This window comes from Aedes aegypti, chromosome 1 (assembly GCF_002204515.2).
Source record: "Aedes aegypti strain LVP_AGWG chromosome 1, AaegL5.0 Primary Assembly, whole genome shotgun sequence".
Taxonomy (NCBI): domain Eukaryota; kingdom Metazoa; phylum Arthropoda; class Insecta; order Diptera; family Culicidae; genus Aedes; species Aedes aegypti.
In genome coordinates this window covers 243,713,048-243,738,623 of record NC_035107.1, presented here as the reverse complement: position 1 = coordinate 243,738,623, position 25,576 = coordinate 243,713,048, and the positions used below count along the sequence as shown (strand labels likewise).

The 25,576-nt window shown below is 42.9% G+C and overlaps 2 protein-coding genes across 3 annotated transcripts in view; both read right to left on the bottom strand.

Moving 5' to 3' along the window:
* Positions 1–1,618: 1,618 nt before the first annotated feature.
* LOC5580095 (transcriptional adapter 2B) lies at positions 1,619–9,675 on the bottom strand (the record flags this gene model as incomplete). The annotated part of the gene is made up of 4 exons (XM_021838622.1): positions 1,619–2,439; positions 2,507–2,583; positions 7,446–8,306; positions 9,427–9,675. Coding segments are annotated over 4 exons (1,554 nt in total), but the record flags the coding sequence as incomplete, so codon positions are not given.
* Positions 9,676–17,569: 7,894 nt separating this feature from the next.
* The window catches only part of LOC5565688 (fibroblast growth factor receptor homolog 1), a 155,899-nt gene continuing 147,892 nt past the window's right edge, over positions 17,570–25,576 (bottom strand). The window contains exons 4-11 of one of the 2 annotated variants that reach the window (XM_021837385.1): positions 21,079–22,142; positions 20,812–20,996; positions 19,941–20,318; positions 19,638–19,878; positions 19,276–19,580; positions 19,022–19,215; positions 18,812–18,952; positions 17,570–18,744 (exon numbers count right to left, since the gene is read on the bottom strand). In XM_021837385.1, the coding sequence (XP_021693077.1) occupies positions 18,495–18,744; positions 18,812–18,952; positions 19,022–19,215; positions 19,276–19,580; positions 19,638–19,878; positions 19,941–20,318; positions 20,812–20,996; positions 21,079–22,142 (2,758 nt within the window). In that variant the 3' untranslated portion in view covers positions 17,570–18,494. Of the gene's footprint in view, positions 18,745–18,811; positions 18,953–19,021; positions 19,216–19,275; positions 19,581–19,637; positions 19,879–19,940; positions 20,319–20,461; positions 20,629–20,811; positions 20,997–21,078; positions 22,143–25,576 lie in introns of both variants that reach the window. The other variant, XM_021837386.1, reaches the window with a different exon arrangement.

Here is a 25,576-nt window from a genome sequence, read left to right as displayed (position 1 = left end):
GGTGAATTACACTGTTCTACTGGACGAATGGCATGGCAGACGGAAATTGATTCGTTCACATGCCAATCAAATCAAGCACCGTTTTGATGAACAAACAGTACCTAGGAATTCAACAGTACCATCTCCATTAAGTATATTTGTGGATGAATTTGGATTACAAGAGAATACCGAAAACGCTCAACAAAATATGGTCGATATATATGCTTCTCCAGATTCTGAACACAATCCAGAAATTCCAAAGGATGATGATGAGGAAGTTGAAGTTCAACCCGAGATTGAAGCTCCTGATGTTAACCCTCTGGAATCAACGCAGCGGTTCCAGCCAAAAGTTCAATGTGATGAAGAACCCTCCACAAGCCGTCCCAAACGTATAATTCAGATGCCATCCAGACTAGAGCCTTTCCTGGTATTCTGGAAATAAGAAGGGAGGAATGTTGGAGACTAACATAGTAGTCGACGACCAAGTCGGAGAATCGTAGTAAACTACCAAGCCAGTGTTGTTTGGGTAACCACTCGAACTTGCCTTAGCAACCACTAGCAACCTGACAATATAAAAGACGAACAATATTGCTACTCCGTCATTCTGTACTCACCATTCGAACAATAAACATCTCGCATAATTTATGATCTCGCCCTAAAAGCCATGTGTGTAGCTCGTTGTTTCTGAGCATTTGAATGGATTTACACGTTATTTAACAACTTTATCGTGAAGAAAGGATCATTATCTACCTGCCAGTGATGTTGGTTTGGATGCTTATTCATTAATTAGCTCAGAAACAACGAGCTACTCACGTGGTTACCAATGGCTTTAAGGGCGTTATCTCAGATTATGCGAGACATCTAGTTTAATAATTGTTTATAATTATGAATCGTGGTTTACGGCTAACCAGCCGAGTGGAAGTTTAACAACTACCGAAAAGTTAAACATTACATATAATTTGCAATTGGATTAGATGGACAAATTGATGTGAAGATTTGCAAAAAAGTTACACGTCTTCTCAGTGAGAATCGAACTCACGACTCCCCGATCTCTAGTTGGGGCGCGTTAACCACTACGCCATGAGAGGACTTATGAACGCAGAAGTTATCCTGAATTCGATTTCAGCTTAATAATCACGTGGTCCTTTTTCCCAAAGTGCTAGTCTAGTTTAAAAAGTACAATTTCTGAATAAACTTGACCACGTTTTCTAAAGACTAATGCTATAAGCTAACTAACCCGAGCAGGGTTGTTAAGGTGAAGATGCATCGAAGCCAAATCTAAAATGTTTAAGAGCACAAAACTAGAGAACTTTGCTGGTGACCATTGAGTAAAATTTTCAGCACAAACTGTTGTCAATTATCGTCCGAAAAATCAGTGTTAACTCTTTAACGATAAAGATTTTTTGATAACCTAGCGATAAATAAACTTCAACATAAATGTGCCTTCGCCTTTTGTGCGATTATGCCTGATTGCCCAAGGACTGTTCGCGCAGTAGACATCCAAACGATTTGCAGTGACTGCGACAATGTACTAGAAATTCCTAAGATTGTTGGCGCGAGATTTTTCTTTGCGCCACACATTTTTTGAAATCGACTATGTAAAACGGAATTGTGATTGAAAAACTAAAAGCAACCTTGATTTGTAAGTGAATAAAATTTATTGAACTATTTACAGACTAACTTTAAACTTTGTCACAATCAAGCACACCCACTTGCATAGGAGAATCTACGACTTGTGTCGGAGAAAACGACAGTAGGTACACTCATTACAAGTGACGAAACTGTGAATTGATAAGATAGTGTCTACAATTACGGTTCCTATAACAAGTATGATTTGATCTCTAGTTGAATTTGAATATTACGTTAGAGCAGGCAGTATCAAGCTATCTACTACCGTACGGATTTTCTTGTTTTTCGTCAGTAACCATCATATGTTAAATACATATTGGAAATATGTGTGCCATCTATCGTGCATGAGTATGACCAATCGGCCGGCGCGGAGCCAGCCTCACCAATGTTCGCTTTCAGAGATGTGAGATCAACGCCAATAATTTGTTTCCTAAGCCTAGCATTACTCGGAAGAGTGGGGGTCCTCAGTTCTGAGGACTCGTTTGCAGCCAACCCGACTTGATGAGATACTTTTTAACCATGCTCTCGGCCACGGAGCTGATTCCGTGATCCAACGCCGGCCGGCCAAGCAGTACCGTTTTGAGACTAAGGTACCGGGTGACCGGCAGGTTGAGGGAGTTGCACAGTTGCAGCTCGTTTGACGTGAGTAGCTGTACGCCGGGCTGTTGCTGCGCGGCCGGATCCTGATGCGAGGGGTGCCTCGATGGATCCGTTCCCCGTGAGCTATCCGAGAAGTTTCTGCTGCTGAATGAGCCGTCGGAGAAGACCCGGTCGTCGGTGTGGTGCGTGAGCTTTTGGCCGATGGAACTTAAGCTTCGGGCGTCGTTTTCGCTGCTTTTGGGGAAGAAATGTTTAGTTAGGGGAACTAGAACCGGAATAAGGAAGATTGAAGTAGTACCTTCTTTTTATCTGGGAGCTGGACAACGCCGAGGATCCCTTGCTTGTCTCGCATGAGCCGCCTTTGCTTCGGTTGTCCTGTCAAAATTTGTCTTATACAGCCGGAGATCGTTTGACCGTTGGGGCCAATTATACATGTAAGCTATTATCAGTTCGTATTGTTCCATCAGCGCGGCGCGGGTACACGAAAACGAGTAGGATTAGAGACGGGTCCGAACAGGGAAGGAGTGGGGCAAATTGTTCGGTTGTTCGGTTTCGAAGGTAGAAAGTAGAAAAGAAACATAGAAAATCATTAGCGTTCTCGTTCAATACTGGAAGATCTAATAGCTCTCATGTATAATTGAGAAATGGGCGTTAATCTCGGAGAGTTGGTTAGGGTGTCGTAAAACTTACGCGGTAACAATATTAACAGTCAATGAATTAACTCTACACAGCGATTGAAAATGTTCTGCCTTTTCACATTTTGACCAGGATAGTTGACCAACACATCAACATTGGATGATTTTTTTAAGGAATTTCATTGGTCGTTATTGGCGTCATTTGTTAATTATGTTGCACAAGATTTCCTTCAGGTATTATTTGATTTCTTCTGGATTTCAATTCTTTCAAGATTTTGGTTTAGGATATCTTTGATAAACAAAGAAAATTTTCAAAGGATTCTAAAGGAAGTCCTCAAAGATTTCCTCTAGAAATTCATCCGATGATTCTTGCAGGATTCTTAAGGAAATCTTCAGAAAGTGTTCCCGAGATCTCTTCAGAGATTCTTTTGAAAAAATTTCAAATTTTTCTACAGGAATTTATTAAATTTCTCCAATCCTCCTAAGATTTCAACAATGAAGTACTCTATGGAACCCTTCGAAGATTCTTCACGAAGAAGCTTTAATCTAAATTCTTCCAGTAATGCCATCAGCAATTTCTCCAGAGAATTTTTCAGAAATTCCGGGAGGCAATCTCAAAGTAATATCTGAGAAAATTCTTATGGGCTTACTTGTTGTGCTCCCTTATGTATCTTTGGAGAAATTTCTGGACGCTTGAATTTTCTAGGTATTTCTATGTATTTTTTTAATTATTTACCCGTTATTAGTAACATTGGCACTATTTCATTGAATTTCTCTTAGAATTCTTCGAGAAATTTCTACAAAATGCATAACAACTGTAAGTTTCTCTGTACTTTCTGCTTTAGCGTAGTCCAGAAATTCTCCAGGCGATCATAATTATTGTCCATAAACCAATTTGGCGGCTGAACAATCAAAATCTGGTCGAAGAGCTGCTTTCATCCCAAGGATGATTGTGGGAAATAGGGAGTACTCCTGGATGAGCCCAGACCAATGAAATGACACATAACTTTTTCTCGATGTTGTGGTGAAATGTAGGAACTTTCAGCGTTCCGTGATACATCGTAGTATAGAGGCTTTGATGATAAAGGTGTTCGGCGTAATTTCATTTTGAACGCAGTAGGATAACACATAAGATTCGTCAGTTCGCTGTCATCGGCTTGATCAGCTGCAATTACCGCATAGTCGATCGGAGAGGGTATTGATATCGTTGCAGTTTGCGACAAAGCATCTGTAACTACGTTGTTTTACCCACTTATGTGACGAATGTCGTTGGTGAATTCCGAAATATACCTCAAATACCCTCTTCGTGTGGCAACGGCTGCTTTGTCTAGAAGACAATGCATTCGGTAGTTGCTTTAACTAGAAGACAATGCATTCGGTGCGTCTTCCTTCCAGCATATGACGAAAGTATTGCACCGTTATTTCATAGTGGTTTACTCGCGATCAAACGTTGGATGTTTCAACTGCGACGATGAGAACGAATGGAACCCAATTGCCTCTGCTAAACTGTTATAGAACTGCGCCTGCCGCGGTGTTAGAAGCATCTTTGAGCTGGCTTAGTGGTTTCGAAGAATCGGGGTACCTAGTGCAAAAAAGTTGCTTTTGCTAGAAAATGCTTGCATATTTCAAACGACTGCCATGCGTTCTTCTTAATACCTGGCATCAGCTTCCGAAGTTCATTCTGCAAATAACTGCTCAACAAGAATCGGCATAACTCTTTAACTGTGCTAGGTTCTGGGGAATCTGTCACGGCCTTGACACGATCAGGTAGAGAAAGAATTCTATCATTATCAACGATGTATCCAAGAAATTGGGCGCTTGTTTTTGCGAAATGGTTTTCTGCTAAATTTATCACAAGGCCGTATGTTTGCAGTCGCTCGAAGTGCCGTCTTCTTGCACATGTGCTTGATGCTCCTCCGGTGTGCTGGATGCAATGTAAATATCATCCACAAAAACGACAACGAAATCCATGCCATTGAATACCAGATGCATAATCCTCTGGAATGTTTGCTGGCGTTGCAGAGACCAAACTGCATTCGCGTAAACTCGTAGAGGCCGAAGAGATAAATAAAGCGGTCTTGGGCACATCCTCTTCTTGCACGGGTACTTAGTGGTACGTTCTTTCAGGGTCCAGGGTTGTGAAGATTTATCCTGGAAATTGTTTAACAGGCCGTGAATGTGGAGAACCGGGTAACGATCTGGTATAGTTACACTGTTCAATGCTCGGTAGTCTCCCGCACTAGCCCAACTGCTACTGGAGGGACGGCATGTACCGAGATCGATCATGACTTGGAATTCTTTCTTCGCAGCACTCACCTTATCTGGAGGCATGAACCGACATTTACTTGTGACCTGGAGACCTTTTATCTGTATATGAAAAGACACATCGTGTTGCACTGCCATTTTTATCATCGTGGACAGGGTGATCTATTTGAACTCGGCCAGCAGTTCCAGAAATGGATGATTTGAATCGACCAGCGTGACACTGATGTATCGGCCACTCCCTTGTTGACGACAGTCATGTTAGTTCATCTATTAGACGACGATGCTTCAAGTCCAATAAATAATCATTTGTAGTGAGAAAATCTGCACCGATGATTGCCAGTCCCACGTTCGCAACGAGAAAAGGTCTATTGAACCGCAGTTGTAATCCTGAATACATTGTGACGTATTTCTTGCCGTACACTTTTATTCTTGACCCATTTGCAGCATGTAACACGAAATCTGTAGCTCTTTTGTTCCTATCGCGTTTTGTTGCCGGAAAGATGGACAGGTCCAAGCCAGTATCGATGAGGAACTTTATTTTGGATGTACGGTCGTACAACAGTATACGGACTTACAGAAGCTGCGTTCGCCTCGAGCGAACGAGGATCTAGTTTTTTAAGGTATATTTGCAGAGTTCTCGGCATTTCAAAGCCCAGCCGGCAAACCTGCGATGGTACCAGCAGATCTCGTTTTTAGGAAACCGACTAAACGACCGGGATGTCAATCGGCTTGTGGTTGCTCCTCGTGTTGCTTTTAAATTTCTTATTTCTGCTGTCAAAGTTGAAACCTAGTTCTGTAGCTCGGATACGGCGTCGGATTTAGCCATAGCACTAGACACAGCGAAAAATGTGAAGATGGTGACTTGACCATTTTGTCCGCCATCTCGGCCAACTTGTCGATTGTTCCGTCGATGATTGACAGAACAGCCTTCACGTTCGGCGGCATCCGCTGCAAGCATATAGCATCTTCATCAAGTCATCTGTCACGTTTAGGGCGGCGGTGATTTCTTGCATGGACGCATGTCCCCTGAATCGCAAGCACTTAAAAGCTGTTCTAGTCGGCCTTGCGCTGACACTTGAAATCGCGAATCAAACGCTGTTTGAGAGTGTCATATTTGTTGGTTTCCGGCAGATTTGTAACCAAAACGAGCACATGACAAATTTTGCGATGATGTGGTAAAACTTCGTATAGTCGTGTTTCGTGTACCACGTTGGCCAAAGGAAATTGTTCTTACGCCTTAGCGAATTATGTATCCGGATCATTCTTCCAGTCCGGAAGTAGCAGCCACTCCTGCAACACTAGCCGCAGCAACATTATCGTCCACCGGCAACCAAATCTATGGGGTCACCAATATGAGAACTCTATCATGACTATTATCTTTATACACGCAAAGATGATTTTCTTCAATTATTTAACAGAGTTTTACTCATTTATTGGCCCAAAGTTTCTTACAGGTATTGCCATGATTTTTTTTTCAGGAATTCATGTTGTGCTTCTTTAACAACCTTCCTAAGAAATCCCTCCAATTTTTTGTTGACTTTCATGAATTAAACCAAGACTACCACAAATTACGCAGAATACATTAAAAATTCCTTTAGGATATCCTCTGAAGATTTTTTAAGAATTTACTCCAGAAATCCAAGAGCTTATCCAAAAGCAGTTCTTTAAAATATTAGCCAGGAATTTTATTTCAGTTTTCTGTCAGGTTTTTATTAAGAAATTGTTCCATGAATGTGTCCAGCAAATGACTTTTGAATAATCTGTGGAGAAAATCAAGAAAAAAAATTGACAAATATTTCAAAAAAATTCCTTCGGGGCTCCTGCGATGACCTCCGAAAGAAATCCTAGAATCTTGAAGGATTCTCTAGACAAATTGCCAAGATAATTATTAGCAACATAACCAATCGAATTCCTGAATATTCAGCAAGGTTTTCCCAAAGCATTCCTTGAAAAACTGGAAAATTTTCAAAGCAATTCCTGGAAGAAACTAGGAATGAATTCCTTAAGAAACCTCTATGAAAATGGTGCAATGCAACATCGAAGCGACGATAGCTCTGGGAAACCCGTGCAAAAAATTGAATGTAGCTAAGTTACAGTCGCAACGAGAAGAATTGCGTTTTTCGCAAGCAATCATTATGATCTTTGATTCCGAGAAGAAGCGATCTCTCAACTGTAGAACACACACTTTTTAAATGTGCTTATTTTCTAATCCCAACGATATCAGTATTAAAACTACCGAAATCCAGAATTAAATTTACAATACAGCCTATCAATACAACTCTCCGAGATTAAATCTGCCCATGGCAAGAAAACGAAACAAAAATCAATCCTACTCACCGTTCGGCCATGCCCGTAGGGACCCGTATTGCGGTGCTGGGCGGCCGCGGCATGCTGCTCAAAGTGAACGCACTCGTCCATCCGTTGAAGTCCGTTCCAGCGGTATCGATTCAACTCGGACAATCGGATGCGCAGCGATCGTTCCCGTACCAAGGAGCCGATCAAATGCTCGAATTCCTTCGACGTGTAGAACTGCGAAAAGGTGCGCAGCCTTTCGCGGAACTCGCGCTGATCACGGCTCATATGGGCCCGCTTGGCATTGCCCCGGAAGAAATTGGCTATCAGTTGGTAGTCCCGGACGACCCGTTTCCGCCGGGCGCGCTCGCGCAGTCTTCTCGTGTAGATGTCAACCTGGGCCAGTTTGAGTAGCATGTCGACATCTTCATCGTCCGGTGATAGGGACAGTGTAGACACCAACTGCTCAGCCGTGGGGTCGTATTCACGCTCGAAATCGTCCCGGTTGGGCATATAGCCAAGGGCAACTGCCTCTTCGTGGCTACAATCCATTGGCGGGAGTTTTTGAACGAGCAGCTGCCCCAGAGGTCCCGTATCGTCCGATGTGTGATCCGTCAACTGAGGGCGCTGATCGATGGCCGTAGACCAAGTGTGACGTCCAACGGTTCCGTTAAGGAATTTCGACACGTACTCATCCTTGGCTTCCTCCGGGGTGCGGGTTTCTATGTGCTTGCTGATGTCCTCCCAGTTGCCGAATCCGTACTGCTCGATGGCATCCAACAGATGCAACTCTTCCCTAGCAGACCATCCTCCCTTGCCGCGATAGATGGACAGAATGCCCGAGTCCATGAATTGGTACGAGTGGTCATTTCGATGCTGTCCAATTTCTGCGCCAGCTGCGAAGCACTGCAATGAAGGAATTAGTTTCAATGAAATGCCTAAGGACTAAAGGGCTAAACGAAGCCATTAAGCTTGCAATGTGTTCCAAGGGAAATGTAAGGTATATCACATGAAGAAATACCTAATATTTACAAAAAAAGGCTTCTTCGCACTATTTAGGTACATGGTGTCTGAGTGTCCATCAATTAGAGAAAAACGAAACGATCACCCTTCAGTTTTAGCATATGCTAGCGATCAGTGATATAAAATTTGAATACTAACGACTTGTGCCGATGGTGGCCTGGTTTCAGCGAGAATTGCTTAAGTATTACTGCTATGTACGTATTTCTATATGTACTATATCATTACTTTCTCCAGGAGTTTATTCAGGTATTTTTACGAAGTTTCCTTCAGATATCACTACAAAGATTTCTTCAGGACTTAATTTAATGATTTTTATAGACTTTCGTTTGAGATATCTCCGAAAATCTTCTAAGGATTAGAAATTCCTAGATTTTTTTTTTCTAGAAATTCCTAAGTCCGTGATTCCAAATTCATCCATTGCTCCTACCATCGTTTTATTTTCAAAAGATCAACCAATATATTCTCCAGATATTCCTACAGAATTGTCGTTAAAGATTTCTTTCAGTTTTCAATCAGAAATGTCTCAAAGAATATCTTGAGGAATTACTCCAGGATTTTTTAAAAGATATTTCTTTTTTCATATAAAACCTATGAAATATTGAGATCAAAATTTCAAAAGAGCACTTTGAACAAAAAACTAAAATGATTTCATAGCAATTTCAGAGAAAAGCAAAAACAGATTTGTTTACATTTCGTTTCTTCCGACTATTTCACATGATGGTCTAGAATTTTAATTGAGCTGGTTTACAATCGCTCTAAATAATCTCATCAATCAAATCACAGCTGATTACGATTTGTTGTCATTCAATTTACGCACAACTCGCCCCGCCCACATAGGTAGTTCATTCGAGTAATCGACGTCATCATCATCGTTTTAACGGTGCGCTTCTTCTAGAAAGTGCCCGATGACGATGAACACAAAATCAAGCTAGCCCCAGCCCAGAAGCAGGTCAGCCATTTTTTCCGAAGCACAAAAATCGGGAATCTTTGACGCCCTACTTACCGCCAGACACAGCTCGAAATCGGTGCAAACGACGCAGTGGACCCGGATTCCCGGAATGTCTTCTTGGCAGTTCGTGCAGGTGTACTTGGCGAACAGTTCTGCGGGCAAAAAGGAACGGATTAGCGACGGAATTACGGGATTTCGGTGGATTTGCACGGCAGCTTGTCGTACGCGATGTGAATCACTTACCCGCCATGTTGGATGTGCCGTCTTTCGTTCCGTGGACACTAATCGATGATGATTCGATGCATGAATTTATAGCATAAAAGCGACGTTAATTTTTACGTCTTACAAGGCTGCCAGATTGCAGTAGATAAAACCAAAAATTCAACAAAAATTAGTTTATATTACTTCATATATCATGATCATTTGCCAGTAGAAAACAACGAAAAATACCCCATTTTATAACTAATGGTAATTGAACTACATGTGAAGTGCTTTAACAGTATATTCTCTAGGTAAATTATGCGTCCATATGGACACATACGGAGAAACACGAATGTATCGTACAAAATGCGATGGATATATTTACCTGGGACGACATTTTCGTCTTGCGACATGGCAACACGGCCTGCAGATTTATAGCAAGTGCTCGGGTCACACTAAACATCTGCATGCAGGCTTCAATTAGATTTATGATCGAATGCGCCGAAATGTAGACTAATGAATTATCCGCAAATTCACATGAAGAAACACTGCAATAAATTTTGACTCAGTACCGTAATTTCGAGTAAAATTGATATTTTTTTAACGGTTTTGTCTGATCAGTTTTCTTTTATGTTGACTATGTCAAACATCTTAATGTAGTAAAACAATAACGACGGAGAACATCATTGGCTCATATTTTCTAACAAATATGTTTTCAGTGCTAAAAATCATCTCTAAAATAAATAATCAGGGGATTCATTTCCGGGGTGAAATTGAACACTTGTCAATGCGATAAAAGTTAGTTTTGAAAACAACTTCGCACACTTTATTTGGGCTTCCTGAGTCCGAATATGCTTGGTAAATTCTCAACAAATAATATTGTGATATATTTAAGGTTTAAATTTAAAGTTACCGCTGAAAACGCTTGAATGTAGGCAATGTGCAAAGAAAATTTATAACATCGAACATCTATTATTTTGACAAATCAGCAATTTTGTGCAAACTTTGAAGATAAAATATGTTTAGAGGATATATTTTAAGCATCCTTTCAAACTGAGGCTGACATCATGCCAACATCCTTAAAACTAGAAGTTTATGGATGTCTGCCAACACCAGAACGAACATGATTCTGAAATTTAATATTATTTTTATACAAATACTAAAAAATGCACAAAAATAACTACCGTAATCCAGGGTAACATTGATCAGCTTTTGAGATATTTCTTAATTTTTTTATGTGAAAATCCAAATGTCGCAAGTTTTGTATTTTTAAATCAAGTAATGGTACCCAGTGCTCGTGTCTATATACTCTATTTTTGTTTTCAAAAGATTTAAGTATGTTTAAATAAATGTTAAAAGTGATACAGTGAAAAAACCTCCATGAGTCGATATTGAAGGGACCATCGACTCATGGAAATATCGAGTCATGGAACAGCAATTCTTTGGAAAGCTGCTTCTAGAGACCATCATAGTAACCATGAAATTATGTTTTTAGTATGGTTCCATGAGTCGATACCGAGTCATGGAACATCGACTCATGGAGGTATCACTGTATTTTGATTTAGCTGATATGGGGTAACATTGATCACCCATGTGAACAACGTACGGTTATATTGAAAATTTCGTTACTTACTTAAATTAATGGCCCCTGAAGCCGAATCTCCGACTCGGAGAAGTGCCGTCCATCGATCAAAACGTGGTCGATTTGCGATTCTGTCTGCTGAGGTGATCTCCAGGTGTACCGATACGGGAGCAGTGATGGAAAGTGGCGAACAGTTCTGCTGAACTGGAACAAAAACAAAACCAAACGCTCCCGAGCGTCAGAGTGCTGGTTTACTCGCATCCGTCGTGCTCCCGAGTAACCGAAGCTAAAAGTGATTCGCGAACGTGTTCAGAGTCAAATTGTGTTTTTGAGAAAAAGCTGCTTCCCCTCCAAGATTTATGGTTTCCAAGGGTTTTTGACTACAAACTAGAAGTTTACTGTCGGCTTGATGGTCATGCAATTCGCGACTACGAAACAAAAAGAGATTTACAAAGCACTCGCACTTATGGAAAACCTCGTAAGGAACTGTCACCGTGTGCGTGAAAAAAAGGCAAAAAATATATCTCTCCTTGTTTTTCTCACAGAAAACCGAAGAAAACATCAGCAGCTTCGTAGTCCCGAATTATTTTGTCTGTCAGAACCATAATAAATCACAACTTGCTCGGTTACTCGCGAGTAAACGTTCCCGAGCTTGTTGCTACTTCTTTTGACATGTTCTCCCGAGCAGGCGGGTGCGGACTTACTCACACCTAGCCAGTTCGCGAGTCTGTGATGTTTGTTATGCGTTGGTATCCACTCGTGACAGTGTTGCCACATATTTTTCAATTCTCATCTGTGATTTTGGTGATTGTATAACATTTTGCGGTAATCCATTTCGCGGTATACCATTTCGCGGTTTGTCATTTCGCGGTACGGCGTTTCGCGGCTAGTACCATTTGGCGGCATGTCATTTCGAGGTTATTACCATTTCGGGGTGTACCGTTTCGCGGTTTGGACCGAGATGTTTCATCTAACTTAACAGTGCAATTTGAAGGACTGCCTGTGTTCAAAAGAAGGGTAAATCACCGATGAAAACATTATTAGTGATAATGCCAACAATTTTCAGTTCAACTCGTAGGAAAAACCACACCGCGAAATGGTATAGACCGCGAAACGGCATACCGCGAAATGGTACTAACCGCAAGACGGTAAACCGCAAAATGATACAAACCGCGAAACGGTACACCGCGAAATGGTTGACCGCGGAATGGTTTACCGCGAAATGTCGGACAACCGATTTTGGTTGAAAAAATCTTTTTTATCTGTAGCCAACCTCCAAAAATCTTGGTAAAAATCTGTGTTTTGTAAAAAAAATCAAATTTCAATCAATTAGGTAAATAAGAGTTTTTGTGAACATACCAGCCTGTTCTCAGAATGTTAACAATTATTCTTGCAATATTTTTTACTAACAAGTAAACTGTGCATCTCGCAACGGAACCATAACAACTTAAATAAAATGATGGCTGATTGTTTTTTTTTTAATTTTGAATTACTTTATAGTATGTATTTCAAGACCAACAAGTGAAAAGGCCTCAAGTCCAAAATGTAAACAAATCGACTTCTGCTGATTTTAGTGTAAAAGAGTCTATTCTTACTGAAACATACATTAGTAATTCAAAAATATGCATGAAAATTGAAAAAAAAAACAACATTTTTCTAAAAGGCCCCATCTCATTTCCCACTAACTAGGGTATCCATCGCAAATGCGGCTTTTTCATAAAAAGGCCTCATTTCTATATTCAACTGGAACCGAATTGAGGCCTATTAAACAAACAAATTGCAATTTAGATTGCGAAAAACGTTTCAAATTCACTAGGCAGATGCAGGTTATACTACAGCCGCTCCGCTTTTCATAATATTTTACAAAACGATTGTCTGAACGGCGAACATTATCAAATTTCCCATCGGGTTCCTGTGGAGTAATGTATGTTGTATCATACTACCTAATAATACCTGTTTCAGCCTGTCTGTACTTCACGACTTACTAACAAAAACACGATTTGGTTATAATTGCATGAAAAATAAACTTCAATTGAAATATTAATTCGATTGAACTATTTTTTCCATACAATTAATCGACGACACAGTCGCGTAGCACATACATTATGTTCATGGATGAAGATGATTGAATAAATCACATATTTAATTCACCGCATGAATCGTCTCTTTCTGCAGACATTCCCATATACCTTACTTTACCACTTAACACTCTTCTGCATTTCAATATTCTTATTCTATCATCAATTTTTAAATTTTTAGAAAAGGCCACATCTGAGGATGCTGAAAAAATAAGCCACAACCCGGCTGGCGTCTATGGGCACAAATCAATAGGGCTCAGTAGCTTTTGGTGAAATAAAAGCCTCATATTCTTCAATTCGTTTTTAGTAGGATTTTTGCCTAAATTAAAGTAATGATTATTCATTGCTATTAATAAATTTGTTCAGCGACTTGCTGGACGAAAAAATAACATACAATGCTTAAATTTATAAAATAAAAATAAAATTATAAAGCCAAGATTGCGTTTTTCTCATTGTTTACTTTTTGGAGATGAGGCCTTTTCAATTGTTAGTCTTGATTTAACAAAAACTAAGAAGAAGAATGGCATTTATTTTTATTATGTGTCAAAATCGTGCCCAAAACTCGTAGAATGTCAATAAATCTTGAAAATCTTTTTCATCTCAAAAATCTTTGATCTGTGATCACAGATATCTGTAGGCCAGAACTTAAAAAAATCTGTGTAATTACAGATAAATCTGTGTATGTGGCATCACTGACTCGTGAGCTGCTTCGTGATGCGATCTTTTCCAGCACTGGCTATCGTGGCGCTAACATTGACTCCGACCACTACCTGGTGATGGTGAAACTGCGCTCAAAACTATCTGTCTTAAATGATGTACGGTACCGACGCCCGCCCCGGTACAATCTCGAGCGGCTGAAACAACCGGATGTCGCCAATGCGTACGCGCAGCATCTTGAGGCAGCGTTGCCGGATGAGGGCGAGCTCGATAGGGCCCCTCTTGAGGACTGCTGGAGGACAGTCAAAGCAGCCATTAACGACGCTGCCGAAAGCGTTGTCGGATATGTGGAACGGAGCTCAAGAAACGATTGGTTCGACGAGGAGTGCCAGGAGGTTTTAGAGGAGAAGAATGCAGCGCGGGCTGCAATGCTGCAGCATGGTACGCGGCAAAACGTGGAACGATACAGACTGAAGCGGAAACAGCAAACCCGCCTATTCCGGGACAAAAAGCGCCGCCTGGAAGAGGTGGAATGCCAAGAGATGGAGTTGCTGTACCGTTCTCAAGAAACGCGGAAGTTCTATCAGAAGCTCAACACATCACGCAAAGGCTTCGTACCGCGAGCTGAGATGTGCCGGGATAAGGATGGGAGCATCTTGACGGACGGACGCGAGGTGATCGAAAGGTGGAAGCAGCACTACGATGAACACCTGAATGGCGCAGGGAACACAGGCACAGAAGGTCAGGACAGCGAAGGCGATGGCTACGTCAGCACAGCGGACAGCGGAAACCAACCAGCTCCCACGATGGGGGAAGTTGAGGATGCCATTCAACAGCTCAAAAACAACAAGGCCGCTGGCAAGGATGGTATCGGAGCCGAACTCATCAAGATGGGCCCGGACAGGTTGGCCGCTTGTCTGCATCGGCTGATAGTCAGACTCTGGGAAACGGAACAGCTACCGTAGGAGTGGAAGCAAGGCGTTATATGTCCTATCTACAAAAAGGGCGACAAACTGGAGTGTGAAAATTATCGTGCAATCACCATCCTAAACGCCGCCTACAAAGTGCTATCCCAGATTCTCTTCCGTCGTCTATCACCTATAGCAAACGAGTTCGTGGGAAGTTATCAAGCAGGTTTCATCGACGGCCGCTCGACAACGGACCAGATCTTTTCCATGCGGCAAATCCTCCAGAAATGCCGTGAGTACCAGGTCCCTACGCACCATTTGTTCATCGATTTCAAGGCGGCATACGATAGTATCGACCGCATAGAGCTATGGAAAATCATGGACGAGAACAGCTTTCCCGGGAAGCTCACAAGATTGATCAGAGCAACGATGGACGGTGTGCAAAACTGCGTGAAGATCTCTGGCGAACACTCCAGTTCGTTCGAGTCTCGGCGGGGACTACGACAGGGCGACGGACTTTCGTGCCTGTTGTTCAATATTGCGCTTGAAGGTGTCATGCGGAGAGCCGGACTTAACAGTCGAGGCACGATTTTCACGAGATCCGGACAATTTGTTTGCTTCGCGGACGACATGGATATTATTGGGAGAAAATTTGAAACGGTGGCAGATTTGTTCACCCGCCTGAAACGCGAAGCAACAAGAGTCGGGCTAATGGTGAATGCGTCGAAAACAAAGTACATGCTGGTTGGCGGAACTGAGCGCGACAGGGCCCGCCTAGGAAGCAGTGTTACGATAGACGGGGATACCTTCGAGGTGGTGGACGAGTTCGTCTACCTCGGATCCTTGTTGACGGCTGACAACAATGTTAGTCGGGAAATACGAAGGCGCATCATCGTGCCTACTATGGAAGTCGTGCCTACTATGGGCTCCAGAAGAAACTGCGGTCAAGAAAGATTCACCCCCGCACCAAATGCACGATGTACAAAACGCTCATAAGACCGGTAGTCCTCTATGGGCATGAGGCGTGGACTATGCTCGAGGAGGACTTGCAAGCTCTTGGGGTTTTCGAACGCCGAGTGCTAAGGACGATCTTCGGCGGCGTGCAGGAGAACGGCGTGTGGCGGCGAAGGATGAACCACGAGCTCGCTCAACTCTACGGCGAACCCAGTATCGTTAAGGTAGCTAAAGCTGGAAGGATACGCTGGGCAGGGCATGTTGCAAGAATGCCGAACAACAGCCCTGTAAAGATGGTGTTCGCCACGAATCCGGTCGGAACAAGAAGGCGTGGAGCGCAGCGAGCTAGGTGGATTGACCAGGTACACCAGGACCTGGAGAGCGTGGGTCACAGTCGAGGATGGAGAGAAGCGGCCATGAACCGAGGGAATTGGCGAAATATTGTTGGCGAGGCTTTATCAAGATAATTGATGTAAAGCCAAATAAGTAAGTAAGTAAGTGTTATGTCTTGTCTCACGTCGAGTTTTCGTGAATTTCAACATATAAACTATACATTTTCCATTGACACTGTTTTTTACACAACTTTGGTCAACTATTTTTACAAAAAAAAACACACAAATTTCTACCGTGTTGATTCGAATTGCCCGAACGCTTCGAATTCCAGACACCGCCACAGTTCTTCCAAGGGCCTAATTCGTGATCAAAATGTTTTGCACAAAAAAAGTTGGTTTTAGAGGTATGGTGTCTTCAGAGAAGTTGTTTGGGATGATGAAGCCCTTCTTAAGAAAGTATTGTTTTTGTGATGAATCCACCTAGCAGTGAGATAGATTTTCAATTTTTAACAAAAGTGAAGATATTCCAATGGTGTCTTTGGCAAAGGTGTAGATAATTTCACTGAAAATTTGCTGAATGCACTTTAGCTCTATCTATTGAATTTTAAGAGATATTTCATTTTTTTGAACGACCCTTTAAAACTAGTTTTTTTGTTATATCTTTTTCTGGGTGTTTTTAAGATTTTTCTTACGTTCTACAAAGTTATTTGAATCAATAAAATACTCATTTCTTTAGAAGACATAAAAAATGCAACTCTTATATTTTCGGAGTTATTTGATATTTTATGTTGGGTCATTTGGCATAAAGCCATTTGGCATTAGGTCATTTAGCATCACGCTGTTTTGCATAAAAGACATTTGGCATAAAAAATATCAAAAATACCAAGAAAAAGGTATAACGAAAAAAACTAGTTTTAGTTATTCATTCAATTTTGTTTGATTTATGCTCCATTATCAAAGTTACCCCAAAACAGAAAACCGACTTTTGATTATATAAAAATAAATATATATATATATATATATCCATTCAAAATAAATTTTTCGGCAATATATCAACTACACTCGATAGCTAGGATGGCAGTATTTGTTTTAAAGATAAAAATTAAAAATCTTTGAAACAGCATGCATAATATTTAATTTTTCTTCGAAAAAACTATTAAAGTTACCCCGTTTTACGGTACCACATTCTTCAAGTTGACTTTCCCCAATATTAAGCAATCTTGACAAAGGTCATATGTAAAACAAATCTCGAATATAAATCAATTAGAACACATACCTATAATGATTTCTAAATAAGGGAGGTAAAAATTACATGTAGATTGAAGGAACGAAAAAAAAAAATAACTGACATAGGGAGAAATATGAAGTGCCTGATATAGATTTCTTACGTGAACTATTTCTCGGCTATTCCATTAAAATTGTTATCATTTCACATATGTACTTGGTGGACAATGACACTTTCGGCATTAGAGCAAACATTTTCCATTAATTTGTACTGTTTTATTGCATTTTTACATTTAACCATATACATCTATAATTACTGTTTGTTTTATTTAGATTCGTGATGAATATTCGGTGATGAAGTAAATGTTGTATTTGTGATTAATCCATGTATGGTTTCTTTTTGTTTGCGTTGCTTATCTAATTCGACACATTTCGCCTTAGATCGTGTATACTGTTCAAAATTTCCTATCATACTCACACGCATGTATGTACAAACTCATTTGAAGTGCAAATAATCTTCACAGTCGTTACACTAAATATTGCAGCTGTCATGTTTCTCTCGATGATTTAGCCTAGTAGAACGGTTCGTTTAATCTACCACTTGGTTAAAGTTAGGATAGGATTCTGGATTGCGGGAGTTTGATGAGTATTGTGTTATTCGTTCCGTTGACACTCACATTAAATATTTGATTCGATACACTTTGGTCTTGATTAGCAGTAATTACATCTTAAATGGTTTTTAAGATTAAACATTGCAAGTCTCTATGTACAAATGTCATGATTGCAAAATATGGACACAGTTTTGTATGGCCGTTGAACCTTCACGTCATGGATACGGGATCTCCTGACTAGTTTAGCTTCCCTCTCTTTTCTCGATGGAGTTGCATTGCGCTTTCGCTTTTTGGTTAGTTGTTCGTTGAGGTTAGGAGGGAAAGTTCGGTTTCTAGATAATGTTAATAAATACAGTCTTATGTTTTTTCTTCTTCGATCTTAGCAATAACTAAACAAATAGGCACGGACTCACTCTCGGACAGACGCAATGCATTCGTTCTAGCGATAAATTCGATCATAATCTTTACACATTCCTAACATCTACTGCTCACAGAGCCTTGGGACGTCTGATTTGTTTTAGATCGTGTGCGGAGTTTCTTTTTTTCGTTTAAACTACTTTTAAACGTCTCATTAGTTAAAAGGTACTTTCGGTGGTATGACTGTGATGGTTGAAGGGATACATCCGCACCCGTTCGCAGCCGTCGTTGTCGTTGTCCTCCGATTCGTCATCGCTGGACGGTGGAGTTTCCAGCAGTGGCAATCCGAGATCTAGATATTCCTCGTTGGAGGTTATGCTCACTAGCCGGTCCAGGTGTTGAACGATCTCACTGAAGGTGGGTCGTTCCTCCGGCCGATAGTGCCAGCATTCGCGCATGAATAGATATCTGGAGGTAGGGCGAGGATGAGGATCATTTCTTGATTATCAGTGAAAGGTATGGTAAAGATACTTACATATCTATGGAACATAGAGGCGGTTGCTCCAGTCGTTTGCCTTTCTTAAGATGCTCCAGAAGATTATCCCAAGTGGGAATGGAGGAGTAAGGGTTACCACCCAGAGTCATGATTTCCCAGAGCAGCACCCCAAATGACCACCTGAATGAGAAAAAGATCACATAACTTAATTACAATCACCTATCTCCTCGATCAATCATCGCCACTTACACATCACTCTGAGAATCGTAGAATTTCTCCTCCAGCGACTCTGGCGCCATCCATCGGATCGGCAATTTGCCAGTTGTCGTTTTGCGGTAGTACTCTTGGCTGTGAATATCTCGTGCCAAACCGAAATCGGCGATCTTCATCACATAACCATCGCTAACCAGCACATTACGTGCCGCCAAGTCCCGGTGAATACACTACAAATGAGATGTAGATCGGTTATTATACGTTTATTGAACACGATCAACCAATCTTACCCTTCTCGATGCCAAGTGTTCCATTCCACGGGCAATTTGGTACGCAAACGAGATCAGCTCCTTCTGGGTGAGGATCTTCTTCTCCTTCTCGCCGCTGATCATGTCCTCGTAGTTGGCCGTACCGAAGCGATGACTCCGCAGGAAGTCTTTCAGGTTGCCGTGTGGAGCGTACTCCACGATCACGTACAGCGGACCGTCTTTGCAGCAACACCCGAGCAGGTTGATGATGTTGACGTGTTTGCCGATCATCTTCATAACTTCCATCTCGCAAACCAGGTCCTTTACATCGGCGTCAGTGTGACCCTCTGAAAAATACATGTGAATTTAGGGTCTCCCAAACTTCAGGAATCATACGGACGTACCTTTCAGCATCTTAACCGCAACGACCGTGGAAGCTTGTCCTTTCACCAAACCGTTCGCCTCGGCCATTACGACTTTTCCGAAGGCACCTTCACCGAGACTCTTGCCAAGAACCAGCTTGCTCCTTGGGAACTCCCAGTTCAGATCTATCGGGAACTCGTACTCGGAGATCATTGTCGGATCACAGTTTCCGCTCTGCACCAGCGTTGATCTTTGCTTCTCGATCCGAACGATTGGCATTTGCTGCGAAGGATACGTGATCATTCTAGTTAAACAAAACTCTACAAAGAACCTCGGAAACCTACCATGGACTCTGTCACCCCCGGGATGCTGTTCTCTATGACCGGTTGTTTCAGCACAATGACCTTCTTGGTCCACTGGTTGACGTGCTCCATGGCACGGTGCTTCATCTTTTCTCGCTTGAGTTTCTTGCAAACGATAACCACAATGACCGCCAGGATCATGAAGCAGCCCGACAGAACCGTGGTCATGATTGTTATCAGTGTTGAGTGTGGCCGCACGGGATGCACTATCGGAGGATCCACCAAGAATTCGTCGACCACTCGTAGATACGCACTTTCGTACGATGCTCCCAGAGTGTTGGCCGCGACGCACGTGTACCATCCTTCATCGGCGTAGGTCACATTTTCAAGGGTAAGTACCTCTGGGTTATCCGAGTCTCGCTGTTCATAGAAATTGTCCATTAGAATCCCATAATTCCCGTCATAAGATACAACTAATGCATGCGAGTTAGTAGTAACTACCTTAGTTCTAATTGGTTAGCCGAGTTTCATGCAGTGAAGACCACACTGGACATATCCATCACCTTATTTTCAATTATCGCACAGTCATGGCATAAGCCCTTGAACTTGAACCACTGGATGTACATGGAGAGGTCGCTCAACACCTTGCATTCCATGGAAACATTAGTGCCGACAACGGCGGTGATATTCGTTAGGGGCTTTGTGAGAATCGGCTTGTGATTCACACGATCTGCAAGAGAAGAAAACGATCGTTGTTCAAGCTAATACAGGAAACCAACACCTCTACGAGAACCATAAATCAAATAAAGTGTTCTGTCCAGCCACCAGATATTGAACCCAAGACATAACTAATAACTTCAACAATTCCGTAACGCAACCACCACCAATGATCAATAGAAACTGTGATCGGTACCTCTAGTTTGGTAATATTCTCGGGGATGTTCGGATTGGTGTTGTCGACAATGTGAAACTTGATCCACTCTATGTGCGGCTCAAGGTCCGATATCGTACGACATTCTAGGGTTGCGGTAGAGTTCACCAGTACGGTAACATTGTGCAGAAAGCCCTCCTTGATATACGGACGCGCAGGAAAGCGATCTATACAGACGACGTCAAAATATTCCCCAAGATCATGATTTGTCAAAAAGCAAGTTGGAAAACGATCAAACGACGGACTCACCTTTCACTTCCAGTTTAGTGGTGAAGTTGATACACCCATGGCTGTTGCACACGTGACACGTATACTTTCCGGAATCCTTGGGGACCAAATCTTCCAGCACGATCGACCACTTGGCGTACTTGACCGATCCCATGCTGCGTACGATCTTTTCGTCATCCTTCGTCCAGGTGATGTTCGGCACCGGGTTGCCATCGGCTGGACAGCGAAGCCGCACCATGTTTCCGGAAGGCTTCGGCATCAGCTTCACCATGTGTTCTTCCTTGGTGAAGACGGGTGGTCCGGGAGGAAGTTGTCCATTGGCCCTCGGTGGAGCAGATTGGCTTTCGGTAAACTCGCCGTCCGCACTGCCCTGTTGCGAACCCGTGGCCGAGATCTCTTCATCAATTTCCTCATCCTCTTCCGCGTCCTCGTAGTCATCATGCTCATCATCTACGTAGTCCGGATCGTCCGGTTCTTCATCGTCCGACACTTGCGAATGAATTTCCATGTTTTTGTAGTGGATGTATGATTCCTTCGGATCGTCGATCACTTCCAAGATCGTCGTAGAATTCACACAACCCTGTGCATGGCAAACCCGACAGATGTAGACTCCTGCGTCATCGACAATCAACGAATGTAGCATCAAATTTGGACGATTCTTGGTATTCGATACGACTTCGCCGTCCTTAATCCAACTGATCTGAGAGTTCGGCTCGGCCGTCCCATTGCATCTCAGCTTATAGTTTTCGCCAACCTGCTTGGTTACGGTAACCATGCTCCCACCACTGACGGTTGGGAACGAACTGTCGGTGAGATCGTTGTTTACCACATCCAGTGGAGCTGCCGGACTCGGCGATGGCTGCGAAAGTGGCAGTGCCGGAAGTAGGCTCTTCTTTTCCAGATTAGCCATGCGAGTGAGCGTGGAGCTCGCGGGGCCGAGACCACTACCGGGCGAGTCGTTTTGGTAGTGATCGGACGCCTCGTGTTGGCTGATTACCGACAGGGTAAGGTTGGACCACTCGCCGTATTCCGATCCGCACGAGTAGTAGCCGGCGTCCGTTTTCTTTACGGGGTAGAATTTGAGTCTGCAACGGGAAAAAATTGAAGGAAGATATTTTAGTGAAACTCAGTACTTCGTGTATCGCATGGTAGGCGTGATGATACTTTATGGATAGCTAGTTCAAAGAAGGTGCTATTTAGTACTTTTTGATATTATTCAACAGCTCGCTTCGTATCTACAAACGAAAACAGAAATTCATTGAAGTTAAACTCATAACGTTTATAACCAGGTTAGCTGAATAATAAGCAAACACAAACTCGTATTTTAATTTATTTAATACACATCTAAACAAATAATACTGAATCAACAATTCCACGCCACAATACTCGGTTAGTGGCCGCATCTCTCCATCCTTGGTTCTGCCCCACGTTCGCTAAATCGCTGTGCACTTGATCGCCCCAACCTAGCTCGCTACGCTCCACGCCTACTTGTACCAGCCAGATCCGAAGCGAAAACCGTCTTTGCAGGATTGCTGTCCGGTATTCTTGCAACATGCCCTGCTCATCGTATCCTTCCAGCTTTGAATACCTTCGGGATACTGAGTTCACTGTATAGTTGGGCGAGCTCGTGATTCATCCTTCACCGCCATACACCGGTTTCCTGCACACCGCCAAAGATCGTCCTAAGCACCTGGCGCTCGAAGACTCCGAGTGCTTGCAGGTCCTTCTAGAGCATCGTCCACGTTCGGGCTTAGGAGCGATTTGTACATGGTACATTTATGCGGGGTTGAGCTTCTTGCGGACGCCACAGTAGGCCCGACTTTCACTGATGATGCGCCTCCGTATTCCACGGCTAACGTTATTATCAGCTGCCAGTAAGGATCCAAGGTAGACGAACTCGTCGACCACCTTGAACATGTCCCCGTCTATCGTAACATTGCTTCCTAGGCCTGTCACATTTTGCTCCACTTACCCCAAATATTCTTTGTCTTGGACGCATTCACTATCAGTCCAACTTTTGCTACCTCGCGTATCAGGCGGGCGTACAGGCCTGCCACTTTATCAAGTGTTCGGCCGACAATGTCAAACAAACTGGAATATTCGCCTGGAACCTCCACACAATGGCTTCCAATTAGCGGGCGACCTACAACCAGTTACCCACGAACTACGAACTAGTCTCCGCCGGTAGTCCTAGCCTACACCGACGGAGAGTTCTCCGGAGAAGGAAGCTCCACGATTTGACAGATAGGGGACCGAGTAATTCTAGTTAGAGTCTAGCATTTCCCAGTGCTCGCCATTCCCGACGATGGATCTAATTTACTCCGTCAGAGAGTTCCCCGACGATGAGGTGTCCTATATCGCCTACGCTCCCGATAGATCCTGTGCTCCGTTGCGGCCAATCCATTTTGCCTGAGGATCCCGTGCTGTGTCATGTGGCTTATGCGGCTAATCCTCCTCCTAGAACGATACATGCACATACTCGTTCCATGAAAGCTAGTCCGAAGATAGCAAGGCTAGCCCGTTTCAGCTAATGAAGCTGTATGTAGAAAGTACAGTTTCCTTTCAATCGTTGTTGCGAGAAGTTCACCTGTGTAAATATCAGTTTGTAGATTGTAATTTCGCGTGTTCTGCGTTTCATTTCCGGTATTACTGCCTCCCTAAATCCCACTAGGTTATGGTCGGCTACCGGAAAAGTTTAAAACTTATCGAAAAGTGCGAAGTGAAGCAGAAGTCACTCGAGTGCCACAGTTCGACGGGTCTATCGGGAACTATCCACGGTAGAAGTAGTAGTAAGTCGTGCCAAAAGGGCTTGAGTTGTGGCATTGTCGTTACACAGCTGGTGAAATCGAAGCTGATCGATGAGTTCGAGCGTCGGAGAGAGCGTTCCGGCGAAATGTGTGAAACAAAGGCAATGAAAAGTGTTGTAATGCAAAACGAAGTGCAAAGCGTGGGTGGACTCGGAAATAGAGCGCCTGTAAGAAGATGCTTCTTTTCCGACAAGCGCGGTCGTTTGCGTCGCAACTGTCATTCACAACATTGAGGAGGAGTTTTGGAGTATGCAATGATTGTGCCTCGTATGGTAAGTGGCAACACTGGATGTGGCGAATGACGCATGTGCCGGTAGGGCAGTCGGTGAGCGCGCCAAATAGCAGAGAGAAACGGGAGAATGAAATAATTACATTCATCCGTAATGTGTTTCTCGATCCGTACAGACGTGTTTAGTAAAGTTCTCTTGCGTATAGTAGTTGAATTGTAGTTGTTTTCTTCCCTTCCGAAATCCTGGTTTCGCGTTCCGCTTCGGTGACCCTATTCTGCGTGGTGGTGTGCCCACCTCTGCCCAACATGGAGCCGGTTTACAGTAGTGATCCTTTATAGAGAGATAAGCGGAAGTAAAATGGAATGATTTGGCAACAGACCAGCAGTGCTGATTTTGCTCGGCGTCGAGAATAATATTGTAACACGGACATGGCTTCCTCATTGCTAAAAAGTGTATTTTGTTTCGTTATAGATCTTTGAGCTACATATCAAAACTAGTAAACAGCCGAAAAAATCAAAAACTGAAAATCGCATTGACAAAAATTCAAAAAAGTAAAAGACTTCATATTTTTGCTTCATGAAAAATTACTTTTACCGAAATAATTTCAAGCGGATTACATTACTCCTCAAGAAAAGTTCAAAACAAACATAACGCATGTTCGTTTGGCTCACACTTTGACAGCTCTCGCTGCTCGATTGGCTCACACTTTGACAGAAATGTCAGCTTCCGCGAATCTCTCTTATAAAGGATTACTAGTTTACAGTCGTCTTCCTAATGAACTCGAAGGACGAAGTGATGGACAAATTCGATGAGTACGAAGCGTACGTGAGTGCGAAGTTCGAGAAACGCATTTCGCGGTTGCGCTGCAATAACGGTAGCGAGTACATTTCGAAAGTTCTGCAAGAAAAAGGGGATCGAAACCGAATACACCGTTCCATGCTCTACAGAGCAGAACGGTGTAAGCGAGCGAATGAACCGTACCCTCGTGGAGAAGGTTCGTTCCATACTCGAAGACTGCGGTATCGGGAAGGAGTTCTTGGGTCCTGCGATAGAGACTGCGGGCGGCATTCCTGGTGAATCGCAGCCCTGCTAGTGCGATCGGTCAACGGAAAACACCGTACATAGTCTGGGAAGGTAATCGACCTAATATTCGTGGTCTGCGCGCGTTCGGTGCGGTGGTCCACGTTCACATTCCTAAGGAATGTAGAAAGAAGATGGATGCGAAGTCCTGGAAGGGGATTTTCGAGGGGTATGCTCCCTGCGGGAGTGTGGCACCCCGAACAGAAGAAGATCGTTGTTGCGCGAGGCGTTGTGTTGGTGGAGAATGCAACGAAGATGAGTTCGTAAATGGATCCGAAGCCCGAGCCTAGTGCTAGCGTGTTTCCGATACGGGCAATTCGGGAAGATTCCGATGTGGATAGTGATGCCGAAGGTGAAGATGTTTCCGATGAATCAAGTGACGGTGCGGATAATACGAATGAA